A 21,301-nucleotide genomic window follows, 5' to 3' on the forward strand; every position below is an offset into this window, starting at 1 on the left:
CCCACGGTACTTCCGGTACGGTGGTAACGCGACAGAAAGACGGTAGCAATCGGTATCTTCAAAAAGAAACGGTAACGGTAGGACGGTACGGTAACAAAACGGACGGCATACGAAACGGCAACGAGAAGAGACTGTCGGCGCTTAATTCTCGCAAGACGGAGAGACTCTTACGCAATATCCGGAGCCGGCTGGACATGCGGTAATTGAGCGTCAATACGCGCTCACGGTATCAAAAACCTCGGTTAGTTGTGAGAGACACTAAATACAAAACAGACTCACGCTACCAGCCATAACCAGACGGAACTCTACGGCTACCCGAGAGGCGGCTTACATCGAGTGGACGTCTTCGGCGTTTTCGGCGTCGTTGGGCTGAGTCCTCGTGATCGTCCTCGCGCACTTGCGGCACACCGAACAGTGGCTCTTCTCGGCTCTGCTGCACGTAGGTCCCTCCAAATCCGCGTCGCCTTCCTGCGCATCCTGTCGATTTTCCAAAAAGGGGGGCCCCTGAGAACCGCCCACAGTTCATCCAGGGCGCCCCCCCCCCCGCTTTCTGTGGTTTCCTCAAATCCTTCGGCCGATAATGTGTTGATGAGTCAATGTTCCCGGAAGAGACTGGTTAGGCTGGCCGGGCCATACTCCGGTCCTTCCGGGTGCAGCATCTTTGGAGTCCTCGAAGCCGTCTGCAGCCGGGCGAGGTCCGCTGCTGCGTGTCTCTGCGCTTCTTTGATTTTGTGGCTAAAACCAAAACGGAGTTAGATAGGGCTTGGATGGCGGAGGCGACGGAATCGTGGTACCTGACCTTTTGCTGTGGGGTCACTAACGCGTGACACCCGTGGATGATCCCCCGGCGTCCGGTCTTCCTGGCGATGCTGCATCTTTGCCCTGAGGCACAAAACACGCAACGCCACCCGCACGGGGTCTCGCCTTACAACTTAAAAACGATATTAACGGTACAAAGGGAATGACATAAAAAACAACGCGTACCGATTGTGGAGTCTCGCGGGTTGCTCTCTCCACGCGAGGAGCAACACCAGGACTCTTTGCTCCCTCGGCCGGGCTATCGCCCTTGTGACGGCGCTCGAAAAGCGTCACGTCACATACTATATATATTGCAGTACACAACATGCAAAATCAAACGCACACTTATCTAATAGAAATATATAATGCAATAGGTGAATGCAATAGAAATAAGTGAGAAGTTAACACACAAACGCATTTATGCATAAGCATAAATGCATACTATAAAAATAAGACTATATAAAATAAGTAAATATAAAAATCATCAAATATTATACAAAATTTATAGATGTAAAATATTCAAAAGTTTCATATTTCTATTAGTACTTTTGCAAGATTTATTATGTTCAGATAATGTATAATAAATACGCATGCGGAGAAACAGTTTTATCAAAAAGTTTACAGGAAAATTTGGACATGTCGGTTCAAAAGAGACAGCTTGCGCAAGTTGAAATAAATAACCGCCAATATTTTTTTTAAAACAATTATTTTTAAAATTTGTTACAAAGATTTCTTCCAATTTATGTATATAAGAACAAAAATTATTATTTGCTACATGCAAATTTCCAAATTCATTGTCTTGTTCATTTATATAAGCTCTAAAAGAACAATATAAAGTAGTATCATCTAATACAATCTTATTTTTATTTACATAAGTTGTACATGCTTGACATGAATAAATTTCCGTACATTTTTTAATTAAATATCCGCATACATATTTACCCGCACAGCACGTAATATTGCAGCAATATTACAGCAATATTGTAATATCGCAGTAATATTATAACGATTTTGTAATATTGTAATGGTATTGCAGCAATATTACAGTCTGATGTATTACAATGTAATATTATAGTGATATTTCAACAATATTACAGTGAGATATATCATACCGTAATATTGTAATGGTATTGCAGCAATATTAAAATGTGATATATCACACTGTAATATTATAGCGATATTGCAGTAAAATTATAGCGAGATATTCACATCGTAATATTGCTGCAATATCACTCCAATATTACAGTGAGATATATCATACCGTAATATTATAGTGATATTTCAACAATATTACAGAAAGATATATTTTTGAAATATTGCAACATTACTACAATATTACAATGGAAGTGTTCTACAGGGAATCAAAGTAATTTTTAGAAAACATGATTGATGCCCAGAACAAACCGCTTAGTAGCAATCAAATGTGATTGGCTCTTATTTTTAGAACCAACAAATCAACATTAAGGGCAGTATTCACAGTCCGTTCTTAATATTCAAGATTGTCTTAAGCATGACTTATATTCGCTCTCTTCGTTACACACAATCTGTACGTGTTTCAACAGAGCTCAATATTTTTCCGGATTTGACTAAACGTTCTTTGTATTCGCTTGAGTTTGTGTTCTTTGTTAAATTGTGTTCTTATTTATTGCGGATCACGAGTGTCAACCCTGATAGCACAGAAGGTTTCGGTTATGTTGCGTTATGTTGCAGAGACATAACAGAGACTTTGTTATATCTTTGTTATATCTCTGCAACATAATCGAAACCTTCTGTGCTATCAGGGAATTGACGCAGTACTATTCGTTTCGCAACAATATTCATATATTTTAAAAATATTGTGCGCTTATAGGGATATTGCTAGATATTTTTCGCCTTCATGTTATATCGACAAGATGACAATTTAGCAGTTGTTTTGTTGAACGCGGTAACTATATATCTTATATTCCATGCGGGGCGCGCCTGCGCAGCAATCGACCAAGCTAGCATGCGAATACTTCCATGTGTGTGTGTGTGTATGTGTGTTTACGTGCGTGATTCGATCACGAGAGTCACAAAGGCTGATGAAATAAAAAAAGAAGTCAGACGAAAAGACAATCGTATTGCTGCGCCTATCGTTCTGGTCGAGTCTTTATTGTGCGAATTTTAGTGACAGAGGTAATCGACCACGAGAGTCACAAAGGCTGATAAGACGAAAAGAAGTCGGACGAAAAGATAATCGTATTGCTGCGCCTGTCGTTCTGGTCGAGCCTTCATCGTGTGAATTTTAGTGACAGAGGTAAGTTAAGATAGAAAATAGGTAATTGAATAAGATTATAGTGATGTAAAGTTAAAGGAGGTTAGAAGGGTGATGGAGGTTAGAAGAGTTACCTGTTTTTTAATCAAGATAATATAGTAGATTGATATATTTATATTACAGTAGATGATAGAATATCGTAATTTTTAGAAACACCTAATAAATAAATACTTTCTCTTCCATTCATTTCTTGTTTTTTCTGCATTGTTCTTTGGAATGATTTTATTTCAATGTTATTGCTAGATTTTTTACTTATGTAACATATCCTCTTACAATAGTATATTAAGTACAACAAAGAAAATAATAAAATAGAAATCGTTAATATAGACAATGTATAATGAAATAATGCAGCCACAATAAAAGCACGATTAATCGATATATAATTTTTTATATGACTTTTGGAATGTCTTCAATTTATCTTTAGTAAGTTTTTTAGCACTAGAACTCGCCAGGAATATAGACTTGTTTAGATTTCTATCTATATTATATATATAGCATCTTTCTTTAAATTTTTTTTATTTAAAATGACATTTTTCTAAAAATTTTTAACTATTTAAGAGGATTTTGTATTGTGTTGATTTTGCTCGGAGGCTAAAATTTTGATTAGTTGTAAAGATTATAATTAAAAAGTTTGTTGATTTTTTCCGGGATTTTGGAAGAAGTAGTCTTCAGTTAGAAAAAACAGTAAAATATTGAAAATTGTTTGAAAAAATTATGAAAAAATCGCAACGAGGCATCTTTTGTTAACTACAAATATTTATTTTTGACTGTTTCCTAAAATGTTTATGATTAGACTACTACTTCTTCTTCTCCCTTTCCCTACAGACATGCCACAATATACCAAGAACTTAAAAATGAAGATACATTAACAATTTTGAATATCGCTATTATTCTTTTAAAGCAATCAAAGTACATTTAATTGAAAAGATACAGGTTTCAAAATGTATGAAAACTAATTTCATGTTACCAAAAAATTAATGTAGTGTGAAAATCAATGAACCAACAATGCATTCATGCATCATTTATTCTTTCAAATATAATATTTTGTAATTTGCAATTGCTTTGATTAATATCATTAATTTTAATTGTTTTAATTGTTTCACACATTTAAACGTTTTTTCATTATAATTGCAATAAAGAAGTAAATAAAAAGTTGAATAAAATAAGGAGTACACTCTTTCGCAGGTTATGGATCGCATTCAGAAACCTAGTCGTTTATATTCTGATCGGCACAAACGCCGTTTAATTCAACAACAAACCGCATCTGATTTACGCAGAATTTTTGAACAAGCATTATTTCATAGAGATGACGAAAACATAGATCAACATTTTCCATCTAAACAAGAGTCTTTTTTTGAAAATGAAGATATCAGACAAAACTTAATGACTGTACAAGAAGCACTTCCTTATGATGCAAATTCCAATCGTAATAACGATTCCATCGCCCAATGTTTAACCGCGACAGACGGATTCCTTGATGATGCAATCGATAGTACAATTAATATTAATGATTATTCGGCGTCTAATATAAGTAACGACGAATCGTCGGAGGAATCATTAATCGAATTTAATAGAAGCGAATTATTGGACTTTCAATCAAACATTACTGAAGAGTCAGATACAGAGACATTCTTAACAGCTTTCATTAGATGGATAAAGGAATTTAAGCCCTCGGCCAACTCCGTCAATGCACTTCTCCGCATTTTCAGAAAGCACACGTCTGAAAATTTTCCTGCAGATTGCAAGAGTCTCCTCAAGACCCCTAGAATTACGAAAGTGCATTCAATGGGTAAAGGAGAATACTGGCATAATGGTCTTGCGAAAGTTGTTTTAGCTGTAGCAAAAAAACGTGAAGAAATAGGTTGTACAGATAAGAATATTGATTTGTTTATAAATATCGATGGAGCAACAGTAGGAAAATCCTCGGAGAAAAGTATGTGGCCGATATTATGTTCAGATACGCTTTCTAAACAAGTTTACGTGATAGGTATATATTTTGGAGAGGGAAAACCGGACAATTCAAATACATTTTTAGAAATGTTTATTAATGAAGCAACTCAATTAATTGATAATGGCATTGTATTCAATCACAATTTATATAATATTAAAATCAAAGGTTTGATTTGCGATGCATCTGCAAAAGCATACGTTTTACAAGTTAAATACCACTCTGGATTCGACAGTTGCACGAAATGTGTTATAGAAGACAAACGTGTCCAAAATACTGTGTGTTTTCCCGGAGTTAAAAATGTAACTTTAAGAACTGACGAGCTGTTTAAGCGTTATGCATATAATCTTGATTATCAGATCGGAGAAACAAATCTTGTGCAAATCCCGCATTTAGGCTTAGTAAGCAACGTCGTACTCGATTATATGCATCTTGTATGTTTGGGGGCAATGCGCAAATTAATATGTCTGTGGATGTCCGGACCACTGAATGTACGGTTATCAACAAACAGTATTAAAAAAATATCGAAGGAATTAATTAACTTAAGAAAAAACATATCGTCCGATTTTTCTAGAAAACCAAGAGCGTTAAACTTTGTAAAATTATGGAAAGCTACGAAGTTTCGTCAGTTCTTACTGTATCTGGGACCAATAGTTCTGAAAACAGTTTTAAGAAAAGAGCTGTATGAACACTTTTTAACGTTACATGTCGCAATAACAATCCTAGCCAGTCCAATCCTTACTCGTGCTGATGTTGCTAATGTTACGTACGCGGAAGAACTTCTAAAAAAGTTTGTTGAAAACTTCGAAATATTATATGGAGAAAAATATGTCAGTCATAATATACATAATTTGCTGCATCTCGCAGCTGATGTCAGGCAGTACGGATCTGTAGATGGCTTCAGTGCCTTTCCGTTTGAAAATTTCCTTGGTGTTTTGACAAAACTAATTAGAAAGTCCGAGAAACCATTACAACAAATTGCTCGTAGGCTTTTATGGTGCAATAACTTCCAGTGATGTAAGAAAGTCAAATCTTTATAATTTGGAAAAGCACCACCATGATGGTCCTTTTGATAACGTTAGAAGTTATACAAAACAATACAAAATAATGCATAAAAATTTATTTTCTCTGAATTGTGATAATGAACAGAACTGCTACTGTCTATTGAACGATGGAACCATGATCGAAGCTGTCAATTTTGCGGTATCTAACAATGTAACATACGTTATTGGCTTGCAATTAATTCCGATTGGTAATATATATTCAGATCCTACAGAGTCAGGAGAGCTCGGCATAACAATGATTGAAAAAAGTGAACAAATTAAATCTTGGCCATGTGATAGGATTTATTTGAAATTAATGAAGTTGCCATATCAACGTAATAAATTAATCGTTTTTCCGATCCTTCACACAGCGGTGTAAGTTTAACAATATAAAAAAACTTTAACGTAAAGAAAAAGTTGTGCCATTAATAAAGGTTTTTTATTGTAACAGATTTTCCATTTAATTGAATCTTTTTTCCTTTAAAATGTCTATTTAAGATATCTATGATTTTTAAGCCTCAAAAGTGGGCAAACCTTTTGAACATGTTCTGTCATTGTTCCCAATCCTCATTCAAACCTGTGTAACAAAAAGGGCAGAAGAAAACAATTTTGTTTAGCGTAGTGTTGTATATTAGGAACTGAAGTGATTATTCGTAATAAATTCCGTTAGTAAATATTTTTTGTTTTATAGTTTTTGAATTTTTCAGCATGTGGAATAAATTCAAAATAATTTGATTTGTTTTAAAACAAATCACATTTTACAAGTTGTGCTTTCAATGTACGTACGAATGTGCAGTACTTCACAAAAGATAATTATTCTAGAAATTATACATATATGCTTACATATTTCTACGCATCTGATTGTTATTATCCGAATCATTCCATTCATTACACTAATCAATAATGAAAAATAAAATATAAAATAAATTGGAAATATAAAATAATATAACTTTAAAAATCAAAAAATATAAAAAATGTACGGGCACTTCCATAGTTACAACTGTATCTTTTCAATTAAGCTCTGCTACATTAGCGTACAGGATTTAGATTCAATGACGAAAAGTACGATAAAAATGTATTCGCATTCGCAGTTCGATTTTGTCGACCAGTGTTATTTTTATTTTTATTTTGTAATTTCATTAATACGACATTTGTAGAGTTTTATATTTCAATGTAAAATATTTGAAATAATTACAGAGTATCAGATAAATCAATATGTATAAAGTTGTGGAATTCGATGACGGAATAATGGCGGTTCCAACTAAATGGGTAGATATTAAAAAAAGCGTCTGCAAATGGCCACCATATAAAAATAATGAAATTGAAGAAGCGATTAGAGATAACGAGGACGTCGGACGTGGCTGGCTAGAATTGCCAATACGAGCATGTTTTGGAAAAGCAGTCGGTAAAGTAGCATTTATTATTGTATTTTATAAACATATTTATTACGTATATTAAAAAAGTGTTGGAACATTGGAAATTCTATAGTAATAAAAATCATCGCGATTAAGAAAAATTATAAAAAGAATTTTATAATGCTTGTGGCATCTTATAAATATAAAATTTTACTCTAATATATTTCATTTTAGATGATTTGGCAAGTGCGAAAGAAAAGGTAAAACTGGCGTTGATCGTGTCCGATTGCGACGATGACGAAATGTTAAAAAGAAGCAGACATGAAAGAAGCAGGCGAAGGAAAGTCTCATCAGAATCGAACAGTGAAGACGACGATAATACCACTGAAGTAAATGAAAAAAATGCACCGTCTGCAAACAAGAAATTGTTGAATAAATTACCTACAAACATGTCACGTATTGTGCAATCTTCGGGTGAAAAGATGGAAAATACAGATACTAATGAGAATGTATCCATTTTTGAACAAGTATTTAATCCTGGTAAGTTTATTGTTCTTTACTTGTAAATAACACTATTGTTGATATGTAATTAAGGGGGAACCAAAGTGATTTTTCATTAAAAAATCGATTCTTTTTACTATTGTTTTACGTATCTTAAATCTTATTAAAAGTAGAAAAAAACAGTACGTAGTGATTTTAATTTTTTGTCTACGAAAAATCGCATTTTAAAGGATAAACTTCCCATAGAAATAAATGTACAGCATTTTATAAAAGTAAATTTTTCTAAAAATTGTTTATTTTTATGTTTTAATTGTTAAAAAATGTTAATGTGCCTGAGTTTTTATCGGATCTTCATACAATTTGGTGTCAACGTTTATTGTAATTACTAAAACAAAGTTTTGCATGAATGAAGAATTTCGAACATTTCCAAATTGTTACAAATAAAATAAGGTTGTAAGATTACAGTAATTTTAATAGTACCGCAAATTAATTTTTGTGTGGCTTTCACTTGGACACCGTACAATTATTTGCGCACCGCTCATTAGTTAGACATAGAAAGATGCGCATTTTCACATTAGATCTAAACATGGAAAAGTAATAGATATGCAAAAAACAGTTTATAAAGGTAATTTGAATCTTCTGAATTAATTTTATTCGATATAAACTCTGACGCAAGATGTTGACGGCAAAATTTAACAAATAATTTTAAAAATATCAATTTATTTAGGCTAAAAGCGCGGCGACAGAATTAGTCTGATATATATATTTTCTACAACACGAGATTTCTTTTCCACACGATTCCTACTCGAATCTAGAATATCTCTCCATGTTTTACTCGCGATCTGCAATCTAATCTGCATTACTTAACGGTTCGAGATTTCTCACAATTCCCTGCCTAATTTCGAAGAACTCTCTCCGTTCGTCTCGCACTCACGCTAATCATTCTAGCTAAAAGCCTATCCGCAAAATTAAGACTTATTTACAATTTTCGACGCTTCTATTTTGACCAATTATTTTTGCCTCTTACACATTTATATGAAATTTGGTATATAATCTTCGTATTTGATACTTTTTAATATGTAATTATTGTAACGCGATTGATTTATCCGTTTTCAATTTGAAAAAATCACGTTCCTCTTTATTTATAATGTTGTTATATTTTATGTTTCGTAAAATTACCTGTTGAGAAATAATAACTATTACAGAAACGCACGTTGTCACACAAACTGCGGCGAAAAATTCCACTGGAAAATGTACGAATGCCAAGAAGCAGTACGGGACAACATTGGACGAAAAACTTAATTATATTATTAGTAAATGATACATTACATTTCTATTATTCTATTATATTAATCTAACAATATTTATTTATATGTTAACATTTATTTATGTACATGTAGGACTACTCGAAGAAAATATGAAAAAGAACAACGCCATTTTAGCTGATTTGGGGCGCATGTGGAAACATATTCGTGATGATGAGAAAAAGAATGAACATGAGCCCAACGCTAAAAGGCAATTTGAGATCGCCAACAATATTAATAGCTTCATTTCTTTAAAAGATGCTAATGACTTAGATTTACTGGAGGAGCAATTGAAAACAGAAGATTTCAAGAATGCAATGGTAAATATAAATTTCATTCATTGTACGGTTTTTTAAAGTTATTTGATTCTATTTTTGGTGCTTTTTTTTACTCTTTTTATTTTTTTTATTTTTTTTTTGGTAAAACAAATACTTACTTAACGTTTTCAAACTTTTTTAAATATATTTTAGTACTCTTGATGTACAAGAAAATTTTTAAAAAATATTTTTTATTATCTTGTTATATAAATATCTGCAGTTAAAGATGATGAGATATTCCGTATAAATTGCAAAAAATGTTTGATTTTTCAAACAAAATAATCTTTTTTAATTTTATTCGCGATATCTCGAAGACACTTCGAAAAATGTGTAAAACAAGTTTCATAAAATGAATACTAGGGACTAGCAGGGGAATAGCAGGCAAACGGAAATTAAGCAGTAGGTTTTTATACAATTGAACATTTTTTAAATCTATTCAGAATATCTCGGAAACGCTTTAAAAAGTGCGTAAGAAAATTTCATGCAATGAAATGTGTTATACCGCACAAAATTAAAAGATCAATTTCAGATTCAAATTTTGTTGAGAATTCCTATTGCGCTTGCTGGAAATTGTCTGCTAGCTTCAGTTGTATCATCATTGTATGTGTTACACGGATAAAAATTTAGAAGAATGTAGAATTACATAAACTTTGATTTAACTTGGATTGTGCTATTATAGTAAGCGTTTGTAATATATATTTACAATAAAAGCGATTGAACGCTTTTGTAATATCAAATTTTAAACTTAGAAGGAGAATCAGTTTTGATGCTATAAAACAATAAACGCGATAAAAATTAAGAATTTTGAATTAACGGGCATGTGACGTAGAGGCTACACTTTTGTAATGACAATAATGATTAATACAACGTAAAAAATATTAATTTTTATTTTTTAAACGAGTTTATTTATTTGATATGAATGAGTTGATTATCACGTTATAATAAACGTTTGTATTGTATATGTTTACTTTTGCCCGAGTCGAAATTTAGCGTCTCTTTTAATGCTCATACAGCCTATATGAACCTATTTTTACGGAATTAGAACCTAGAACTCCTCTTTTAAAACCTGATCTCCTATAATTTGATGTTGAAATACTACTTTAAACCTATAGAGCCTCACAAAATAGATTGTATTACTGCGAGAACTCCTCCATTAAACCTCGAACTTTTATCTAGTATATATATATACTAGATAAATTCGACCTATAAAAGTTATTATAATGTTTAATCATAAAGGAAAATATTTAATTCGTTGCATTTCCAACTTTCATTAATATTGATACCTTTCCGTTCCCTTCTTCAAAATAGTGATATGATATCTGAAAAAAATTCAGCGCAAAAAAATTTTTTTAAATTAATTTTTTTATTAAATGTTAACTATTTTAGATGTACTCGTTAAAATTCAAATAAGAATGAAAAACTATACGAGCAATATGCATAATGTGGTTGTATTTTGATTATTGCTTTATTAAGTGATACAATATTATCAAACATTTCAGTCTTAATTTGGACCTTTTTCTGTATAAATATTTCTGTCTGAACTTGTTTTAACGCATGTTAACTATACTTAATAATATACTCTTAACTATATGTATTACATATACTTTGAAACCGTGTGAGCTTCGGCGGACGCGGATTAGCTCGCCGGAATCCAGGTTCGGTCGGTTGGGGGTATGTCAAATAAACCAAATGCTCGTTTATAACAAAATAATGAAACAGCGTTTATTGAGAAAGATGTTGATTCGATTTGCCTCGAATGATCTGCTACAATGCTCGTGCATACATGCGAAGCGTGTGCAAGATGAACTTGAAATAGCATACAAATTAGCCAAATATCGGTGAAGTAATTAACAAGTGATAGCGAAATAGTTCTTTAAAGCGGCGTGAAATGAATACAGAGTAGCGTGAAGATAAATGCGGAGTATCGTTACTGGTAAAATAATTATTTGAGCAACGGTGGAATAATTATTTTAAAGCGGCGCAAAATAAAAGCGAAAGCAACGTGAAAATAAATGCAAGATATCGGCAAAGGCGAAATAATTATTTAAGCAATGGTGAAATAATTATTTTAAAGCGGCGCAAAATAGAAGCGAAAGCAACGTGAAAATAAATGCAAGATATCGGCAAAGGCGAAATAATTATTTAAGCAATGGTGAAATAATTATTTTAAAGCGGCGCAAAATAGAAGCGAAAGCAACGTGAAAATAAATGCAAGATATCGGCAAAATGAAATAATTATTCGAGCGGCGGTGAAATAATTATTTAAGGCGGCGTAAAATAAATGCGAAGTATACGTGAAAATCAATGCGAAGTATCGTAATAATGAAATAATTATTTGAGGCGACGGTGGAATAATTATTTAGTATGACGTGAGGCATCCTGGTGCGGTCGGCGAGAGCGCAAGCGCGGGCGATCGTGTCGCAACGGTTGGTACAAGACGGAGCGCTTGTCGGTGAGTGCGTTCGTAGTATCGCGAGTCTGTTCGATCGTAGATCGATGCGGACTATTCGGCGGCGCGGATTGGTCGACGCGGTGTTGCTTGCCGGACGGATTACAATTATGAAATCCCGGCGAATAAACGCGGTATGCGGACTTAGGCTGCCGATTACGTTCGGCGGGAGTACGAGGATGCTCGTACGAAGACGGAATTTAGAATAGCGACCTGGCTAGGTATGCGGAAATGCCCGCAATACAGAGTTCGGTGGCCTAGAGGAACCAAGTACGCTTGGCGGGTATACGAATATATTCGTATCCTGGAATCAAAGAATACCGAGGACGCTCGGCGGTACACGAGGATACTCGTGTGCTGGCACAGGTATAGAGTCCGAGTATGCTCGGTCGGGACTACGAGGACGCTCGTAGCAGGTTTGTTCGCTGTCGATCAGCGAACGGAGTCTGGTGAGAAGACGTTCAGCCGGGCCTCTTTTATACCCGGCTGGCGGCCGAATGATTTCGAATCGGCAAGCATCGGCGGTTTCGGCGGCGAGTCCCCCACAATACGGAATTTCGGAACGGTCGGGTGTGGGGGATTTTCGGCGGTTGACCGCCGCTGTTTTTGATAGGAAATTTATCGGCGCGCGATGCGCCCTTGGTGGGCTACGGACGATGGACGGTCCGTAGCCGTAACGATGCAGCGGGCTGCATCGTTACAACTTAATAAATAATATTTAATTCAATAAATATTATGTAATGTTTTTAATATCTTATTTTATATTTAATATCATAATTTAATATTTTTAATATAATCACAAAGGTATATGGATTTTCAGCACTAGTTTTATGATATTATCAAAAAATTCTAATGATTGCAAAAATCTTCACAATAATAAAGAAAATTACTAACTGTATAATTTTAATTGATGATCATTTTTAATAGCATAGAATTTTTAAAAATATTAGAAATCAATACTCAATAGTTGAATTTTGATATTATATTTTGATATTATCAAGAAATTTCTAATAATTACAAATTTTCAAAAGATAATAAAATTCAACTAAATGGTATTGATTGATGATATTTTTAAATTTTATGCTATTAAAAATTATCGTTAATCAAAATTATAGTTAGTATTTTTCTTTATTGTGAACATTTGCAATCATTAGAATTTCTTGATAATATCATAAAAGTAGTGCTGGCAAAAAGGAATCTATATATTTTCAGGGTCTAAAGCGGGTCAACGGAGGGTTTTAACTAAACCCTACTTTGAAACTTTAGCAGGAAAAAAGGAAATTTCGGACATATTGTAGCGCCAAAGTAGGTGCTATTATATACATACGATACAATGCATAACATCTACTTTGACTCTCTTATGCCTACCTCAAAATAAAAGATTAAGGTTTAATATAGGTGCTAAATTTCGACTCGGGTAGGCGGCTTTGCTAATTTAATGATTCTGTTCTTCGATGAGTGTTTTAAAAGAAGAAAGCTTGTTTGATGCTGAAGGGCAGGGTAATTTTTTTTTCTTCTGTACAAGAGTCCTAACTGTCTCTTTAATTTTTTGTACGTTTGATATTTCATCCTCATTACTATCAGAATTCGTAATTCTGCTTAATTTCTTTTTTATTACTTGTGGAGATTCATCAGACTCCTCTGAATCGTACAAACGTTTTGTCTTATGTTTTTTTCTAGACCCTTCTAAATCAGTCTCTCCTGCTGCAGTGTCAAGATTACTATTATCTTCAGCTAATTTACATGCTTTGCGAGCACTGTGATATTTATCTAAAAAGACAGAACAAATATGATTATAACTTGAAGAGTTTATCCAAATTTAGTCGAAACATTATTGTTCTCTTTTAAAAACTATGACATACCATATGCATACATAACTGTGACTGGATAATTATTAAATTTAAAGGTAGGTTTTGACAAAGCCATAATAATTCTTGTAATTTTTTCAGTAGAGAATTTCTTAGGCGGCCATTTGCACGATAATTTATCTTCACTAATCCATGAGAAGGGCACAACTGCCACAGTTTCTTCTTCTCCATTAAATTTTACAACATACTGAAAATTAATTGAACATTTTATATATTTCAGAAAAATAGAATAAAACATGAAAAATATAAAATTATATTTTTAACATTTTATTACCTCTTCAGTAAAAAATAATATTCGCTTCTTTATTTCAATTTATTGCAATTTATTGTTAGTAAAATAAACAAATTGCTTCCAATAATTTAATGAATAAAATTTATAAATTTAATGAAAAAAAAATTTCTAAATGTTTTTACAAAAAAATATAAAAGTACAATATTTAAAAAATATTTTAATTTTCATCAATCAAAATCAACCATAGGAATACACAGAATTCCCTCTAGAAGAGGAATGGTCACACATTTGGCTTTTACATGCGATAAATTCCAATATTGACGTCTTCTCTCTTTCTCTTTAACTTTATATATGCCAAGAGAAGATGATGGCAGGGGAAAATCATAAAAATTTTCTAACTGTTTGAATTTTTTTCCTACCAAGATTACACCTCGCACGGTACTTATAATATTTGATAAGAACACAACTTCTCCAAAAATAGTAGTAAAACAATTATTTGGCTCATTACTGTTGAAGGTCATTCCTTTCCATATTAGTTCTGTGAATTGTTCACCCTCAAAAATTTCTGATCTTTTTTCATAACGGCCTTTTAAGACAGGTTTATATGAGTTGGATAAAATATTTTCAACTAATACACCTCCTGTTTTGGAATCACGATTGGCTAGTTGCTGAAATGGTTTATAATTTGATCGAAGTACTCCTTTAATGACACCCAAATAATTTTCATATGGGAAAGCACTAAACGATTCTAGAGTACCATAGTTTTTACATTCTTCAGCAAGATGACCAATAGAATGTACATTGTAAACAAGAAAATCACGACCCAAGGTACGAGCAGCATGACTGATAAATTCTTTTAATAGATAATCAGCAACATGATTTAAATTATGATTAAAAATAGAACTTGATAATATATATATAGCTGAATGAAGCAATAAAAAGATATGATAAATATTTTGAGAAAACTGGTCTTTAAATACTTTAATACCATTATAAAGTAGACACCGTCTAAATTCTGTACCTTTCCACTTTGTTCTACTATCACGATTCCCCAGACTTCTAGGTTTGCGATTGAATTCTTTAGGAAAATACTGAGCAATTTCATTTAAATTATTATTAATCCTCATTACATTATCTCTTGGAAGTCTGCAGTGGGTTCGTCTCTCAATTAGATAAGATAAAAACCGTTTAAAAACTCCTAAATATACAAGGTGCATAGGATCTAATCGAAACTGAGATACCATTCCAGTATTAATATTTTCCAGAGAAGAATTGCCATTATGATGACCTGGATTTTCTCTTCTTCTAAAACTGTCATCTGTTCGCAACTCACAGTTTACATTCTCAAATATAATCCTATTATGAAACCATTCACCTTCTACTATACATTTCTCACATGCAAATGGAGAATTATGTGGCACGCATTGCTTTATAAAGCTACGAGCTTGTGCATCCAAAATATAATTTCTAATACAAAATGGAAATACTGTTCCATTACATTCAAAACCACTTTCTGTAAGTTCTGCTACTTCAACAATGTAATTATGGAGATAAAGATCTAAATTATTTGGCTTTCCTGTACCAAAAAAGACACCGATAATAAATGGATATTTTTGATGTGCAAATCTTCGAGTATTGGCCAAAATTGCTTACTGGAATCTTTTTGAAGGGGTATTTCATCTATATTCACATTCATAATAATCTGGCCATTATTAATTAAATACTGATGATTTATTCTCTGTTCAATGTTATGTCTGATACCTTTGTACCACATCTGTCCTGTCCCAATAACTTGCAAAGAAACTTTACATGGAGTTTTGAGAAGAGTTTTATATGATTTGGGAAGAAAATGTAAAATAGGTTTAAATAATTTCAAAATTTCATCTACTTTTCTTTTAGACACATTATAAAGTCCCCATTTTTTGAGTCCTGTCAAAATATATGTCTTTATCTCTTCTTCATTTTGAAAAACATTTTGAGTTACAATCTCATTTTCAAATTCATTGCAATTAATGTTTTCGTGGTTGTCATAATTGATCCATGCATTATTATTGTCAACATTCCTACCATATTCAATGTTATCATTATAAAACATTTCATCATTGATATTCATAGAATACTGTTGGGGAATGACATTAACGCCATCATTGGAAGGATCACATATTGAAAAGCTCGTTCCAGTTTCATTACATTGAAGCCCTTGATTTACATCAAACTCAAGCTCTTGATGTACATCAATATTTTTTGCCTTTGAACGGATAAAAGCTTCATAAATTCTATTTTTTGCCCTGATTTTATACTTACGAGAAACTTTCTTTTTCAAAAAAGATGACTGCAAGAGGATAATTAATATTGAACAAAACATTTAAAAAACTATATAAAATACACACAAAATTAATTGTTTCAGCTCTTTAGAATATATATCTAAGCTAATCATATAAATCAATTTTGTTGTTACAATGTGTTCTGTATTTACAGGATAGATTTTTTAATTATCTATTTATTAATTAGCAAAATATATATATTTTTCTTTGCTAATATATATATTTATTTTGCCGGTTTATAAGCGTAAACATATTCTAACCTTAAAAATATAAATCATTTATAAGTGTTAAATATCATAAATGTTATACTTACTGGTTTATTCATAACTGTTTATTCACTCGCACAATCGTGATGCAAGATATATAAAGATTTTTTTTTACTTTTTTAAGGCACTTTGAGATGCTACTTTCGTTGTTCGAGCCGTATATTTACACTGAAACGACGTATTTTGACACGAATAACAATAAATTGCGCGAAAGACATTGCGCATGCGCAATTCATCATGCAAGTCATATTCTTATCATGATAATATCATTTTTGCTAAAAAGAATTTTTATATTCATATACCATCATATTTAAGTCCTAACATACAATTATGAATATCGGAAATAATCTAAGTTCAAATTATCGTGAACGAAGCCAAATACGAGGCTAAATTTCAAAATCATAATTTGATCAATTTTCTGTCATGATCAAAATATGACTTTTAATAGTCATTATGATGTCATTTTGATAGTATTGTGATTTTCTGTTCTCCTTGGGATTATACATAATACATAATATTGTAAAATAATATTATTATTAGGTCCTTGAATAAGTTCTCGCTGTTTCTTAAAAGATGGCGTAGCGGCACTCTGTGCATGGAATTTCGTACGGAAACGCATCAGCTAAGTAGTACTATATGTAACCTCAAATTCTAGTAGATACAGTTTACCACAGTGTCAACCACGTGTTTAATTACCTATTGCGAAAATGTCTACTTTTGTGCCAAATAAAGTGTTTTTGCGGGGAATTTTATTGCACTGCTTTATTCAAAAGAAATCTGCAGCTGAAGCACACAGAATTCTTGTTGAAACATATGGTGACAATGCTCTGTCGAATACGACATGCAGAGACTGGTTTAGGCGCTTTAAAAATAATTACTTTGACCTTGAAGATAAAGAACGTTCTGGAGCACCGACAAAGTTTGAAGACGAAGAATTGGAGGCATTGCTTGATCTAGATCCATGTCAGACGCTAGTAGAGCTCGGGAAAACATTGCAAGTAGATGCGTCAACAGTTTCAAAACGTTTAAAAGCGTTAGGAATGATCCAAAAGCAAGGACATTGGGTGCCGTATGAGTTGAAGCCGAGAGACGTTGAACGACGTTTTCTCATGTGTGAATTGCTGCTTCAACGGCATAAAAGAAAAGGTTTTCTGCACCGTATCATCACTGGAGATGAAAAGTGGATACACTACGATAATCCTAAGCGTAGAAAATCGTGGGGTAAGCCCGGCCATGCATCAACATCGTCGGCAAAGCCGAATATTCATGGTTCGAAACTTCTGCTCTGCATTTGGTGGGATCAGCAGGGCGTAATTTATTATGAGCTGCTTAAACCTAATGAAACTATCACGGGAGCTCGCTATCGACTTCAGATGATGCGTTTGAGTCGAGCTCTAAAAGAAAAGCGGCCACTATACGGGCAGAGACACGACAAAGTCATTTTGTTACATGACAATGCTCGGCCACATGTGGCAAAACCAGTCAAAACTTACCTGGAAACGCTTCAATGGGAAGTTCTACCTCACCCGCTGTATTCACCGGACATAGCCCCCTCGGATTACCACTTGTTTCGGTCGATGGCGCATGGTTTGAGCGAGCAGCGCTTCCATTCTTTCGAAGAAACCGAAAAATGGGTCGATTCATGGATTGCGTCAAAAGATGAATCGTTTTTTCGACGGGGGATTCAATTACTGCCAGAAAGATGGGAGAAAGTGGTCTCTAATGATGGACAATACTTTGAGTAAAGTTATTGTAAGCCTTATATTTTAAATTAATGTTTTTTTTTAACAAAAAAACAGCGAGAACTTATTCAAGGTCCTAATATTTTACTTACTTTTTTCTTATTCCTTCCTTATTAATCTTAGAGCTGATGGCTTGTGCGCTTTCCATGTTGATTAACAATGTTGCATTTTACTATGACAAAAAATCGATAATAAACAAAATTGTTTTTGCAGACATTATTTATTCTGCTCCCTGACAACATTTGTCACGTCAAATTTGACACTTATTGGAGTAATTGGAGTATATGAAGATAAAAAAGGGAAAAAGAGAGAGAAGGTCGAATAAAGAAGGTAAATAAAATATATGTATGTATATATATATTTAATAATTTAAGAATTTTTAAATTAATTTTATATTTTAAAGAAAAAAATAATATAAAATGTTAAAATGTACATTTTCTTAATTTTTTTATTAAAATCTGACAGAATATAGAAGAAAATAAAGAATATTAGTGAGAAAGAGAGAGAGAGAGAGAGAGAGAGAGAAAGAGAGAGAGAGAAAGAATAGAAGACAGAAAAAGGAGAAAGAAGGAGAAGGAGAGTCAAGTGAAAAAGGTAAATAAAATTTATATATACATTTCATACAATGAAATCTTATATTTTAAATAAATACTAAAAATACTATTTTAAACTATTATACTATTTCTTTCATAATCTGACAGAGTATATAGGAGAAGACAAAGAATATTGGCGAGAGAGAGAGAGAGAGAGAAAGAGAGGGAAAGAGAGAGAGAGAGAGAGAGAGAGAGAGAGAGAGAGAGAGAGAGAGAGAGAGAGAGAGAGAGAGAGAGAGAGAGAGAGAGAGAGAGAGAGAGAGAGAGAGAGAAAGATAGAGATAGAGAATAGAAGATAGAAAAGGGAGAAAAAGGAAGAAGGAGAGTCAAGTAGAGTAGGTAAATAAAATTTTATATACATATATAAATATATATATATATATATATATATATATACAGGGTGATTCAAAATAACCTGATGTCCTTGCAATGCCATATTCGTGAGCGAATTCTGAGACGATTTTTCCTTTTATAAAATTTTGTCCGAAGCTTAGTTTTCGAGTTATAATTGAAAATAGGTAGCAACTTACGAGTTCGGTACAACGGGCAGGCAGGGACGCGCAATGTATAATGAGACTGTCAAGTGTTTACTGTCGTCTCATGACGCATTGCCCGTTCCTGCCTGTCCGTTGTATCGAACTCGTAAGTAGCAAACTATTTTCAATTATAACTCAAAAACTAAGCTTTGGACAAAATTTTATAAAAGGAAAAATCGTCTCAGAATTCGCTCAAGAATATGGCATTGCAAGGACATCAGGTTATTTTGAATCATCCTGTATATGGGACATTTCATATCAAACCGATCACCCTACCTACACAGAAATTGATTTGACCGATGTAAACGTATAAGGTCTCAAAATGTTCGTCTGTTAAAAGGCTTTCAAAAGAAAAGTGGCGTTTTGAGAAATTCATTATGGCGGATCAAATATGGCGCCTATAAGGTTCACTCTTCATGGTTAATTTAGGAAAAAACATTGACAAAATTTTCAAAAGTGAGAGAATATATCCCCAATGTATATATTAGACTGTTTTTGGGTCCGCTGATTACGAATCTATCATCGGAAATACAAAATTCAAAATGGCGGATCCAATATGTCGAACATAAAACCCATATAACAGTAGCATAACGATTTCAGGTCACTTGAAGGTTAGGATCCTGGGGTTTTGGGGATCTCTGATAACAAATTTGCCATTGGAGTTTCGAAATTTAAAATGGCGGAACTAATATGGCGGACGAGGAACCCCAACTATCTTTCTTTGCGGCAAAGAACGATTACAGATCACTTACATCACTTAAAGGAAATAGCCTGGGGTTCTTAGGAAGTCTGATTACAAATTTGCCATTGGATTTTCAAAATTCAAAATGGCGGATTTAAAATGGCACACATGTTCCTCAACTTTTCCTTTTTTGAGGTAAAAAACCTAATCCATGTCCAAAAAATTCGCCATCGATGTTCTGATGCTAATAATCATTTTTACAGCTTTATAACTTTTGACTTCTTGTTCGCGGTATTTTCAGTGGTGATGAATGAGTGGCATTGAGTTCATAGCACACTTCACTCAATGGTTTCGAAGCGTTGGAGTATCGCTTGAGTTAATGTTTCATTCGATTGTGGGATAAATGCATGTCCCATTTGAATTTGTGCTACACGTGGACAATCATTAAATCTTTTTAAAAGAAATTGGTGGGCTCGTTTATGATCATCTTTAGTATATAAGAAAAATTGTATGTCAAAGTTTCGCTTACTAGTAGCCCATGAAAATAGAGCTTCAACATTTAAGATAGCTTCATTGACTGAAGCTTGTAAACTAGCTCTTGCAGCTTCTCTTTTTACGATCGCTCCAACTCCATCACAACTACCCTTTCCGTGAGCTGTTGCAAAGAAATGCCAGTCAGCATATACGCCAAAATCTTTCTTGTGGTGCATTAAATTACACATTTGGAAACAATTTTTAAAATGTTGTTTAGCACCATCACTAGCATAGTTTACCTTTTTCAATTCAGAACAAACTTTGCGGATTTCAGGAATTAGTTTTTGTTGCATTATATACACCGCAGTAGCATCATGAGTGGTACAGTCGGACATTGTTAACGTACTAAAATGTTTTATTTCATGACCAGACTTATAATAATAAATTCAATTATCAAGATTGGCAAAGACATATTGAATAAATATTCTCATTGTCAAGTGGTTTACATGATTTCGTGTCGTAATTGCGACAAAACGTTCGTTGGACAGACAAAAAGACAACTCAATACTAGAATCA

General features: G+C 33.2%; 2 protein-coding genes across 2 annotated transcripts; both read left to right on the forward strand.

The window, feature by feature from the left end:
- The first annotated feature begins 2,813 nt into the window (after nucleotides 1–2,813).
- LOC137001016 (uncharacterized) lies at nucleotides 2,814–9,662 on the forward strand. Its single transcript, XM_067358911.1, has 5 exons — nucleotides 2,814–3,073; nucleotides 7,280–7,487; nucleotides 7,672–7,977; nucleotides 9,144–9,251; nucleotides 9,339–9,662. The coding sequence occupies exons 2-5, from the start codon at nucleotides 7,298–7,300 to the stop codon at nucleotides 9,596–9,598; spliced, it is 864 nt and encodes a 287-aa protein (XP_067215012.1). The 5' UTR covers nucleotides 2,814–3,073; nucleotides 7,280–7,297; the 3' UTR covers nucleotides 9,599–9,662.
- On the forward strand, nucleotides 4,925–6,722 carry LOC137001015 (uncharacterized). Its single transcript, XM_067358910.1, has one exon. It carries the CDS (start codon nucleotides 5,027–5,029, stop codon nucleotides 6,053–6,055), a length of 1,029 nt encoding a protein of 342 aa, XP_067215011.1. The 5' UTR covers nucleotides 4,925–5,026; the 3' UTR covers nucleotides 6,056–6,722.
- Nucleotides 9,663–21,301: the final 11,639 nt, after the last annotated feature.

The sequence above is a fragment of the Linepithema humile genome, chromosome 7 (genome assembly GCF_040581485.1).
Source record: "Linepithema humile isolate Giens D197 chromosome 7, Lhum_UNIL_v1.0, whole genome shotgun sequence".
NCBI classification, from domain to species: domain Eukaryota; kingdom Metazoa; phylum Arthropoda; class Insecta; order Hymenoptera; family Formicidae; genus Linepithema; species Linepithema humile.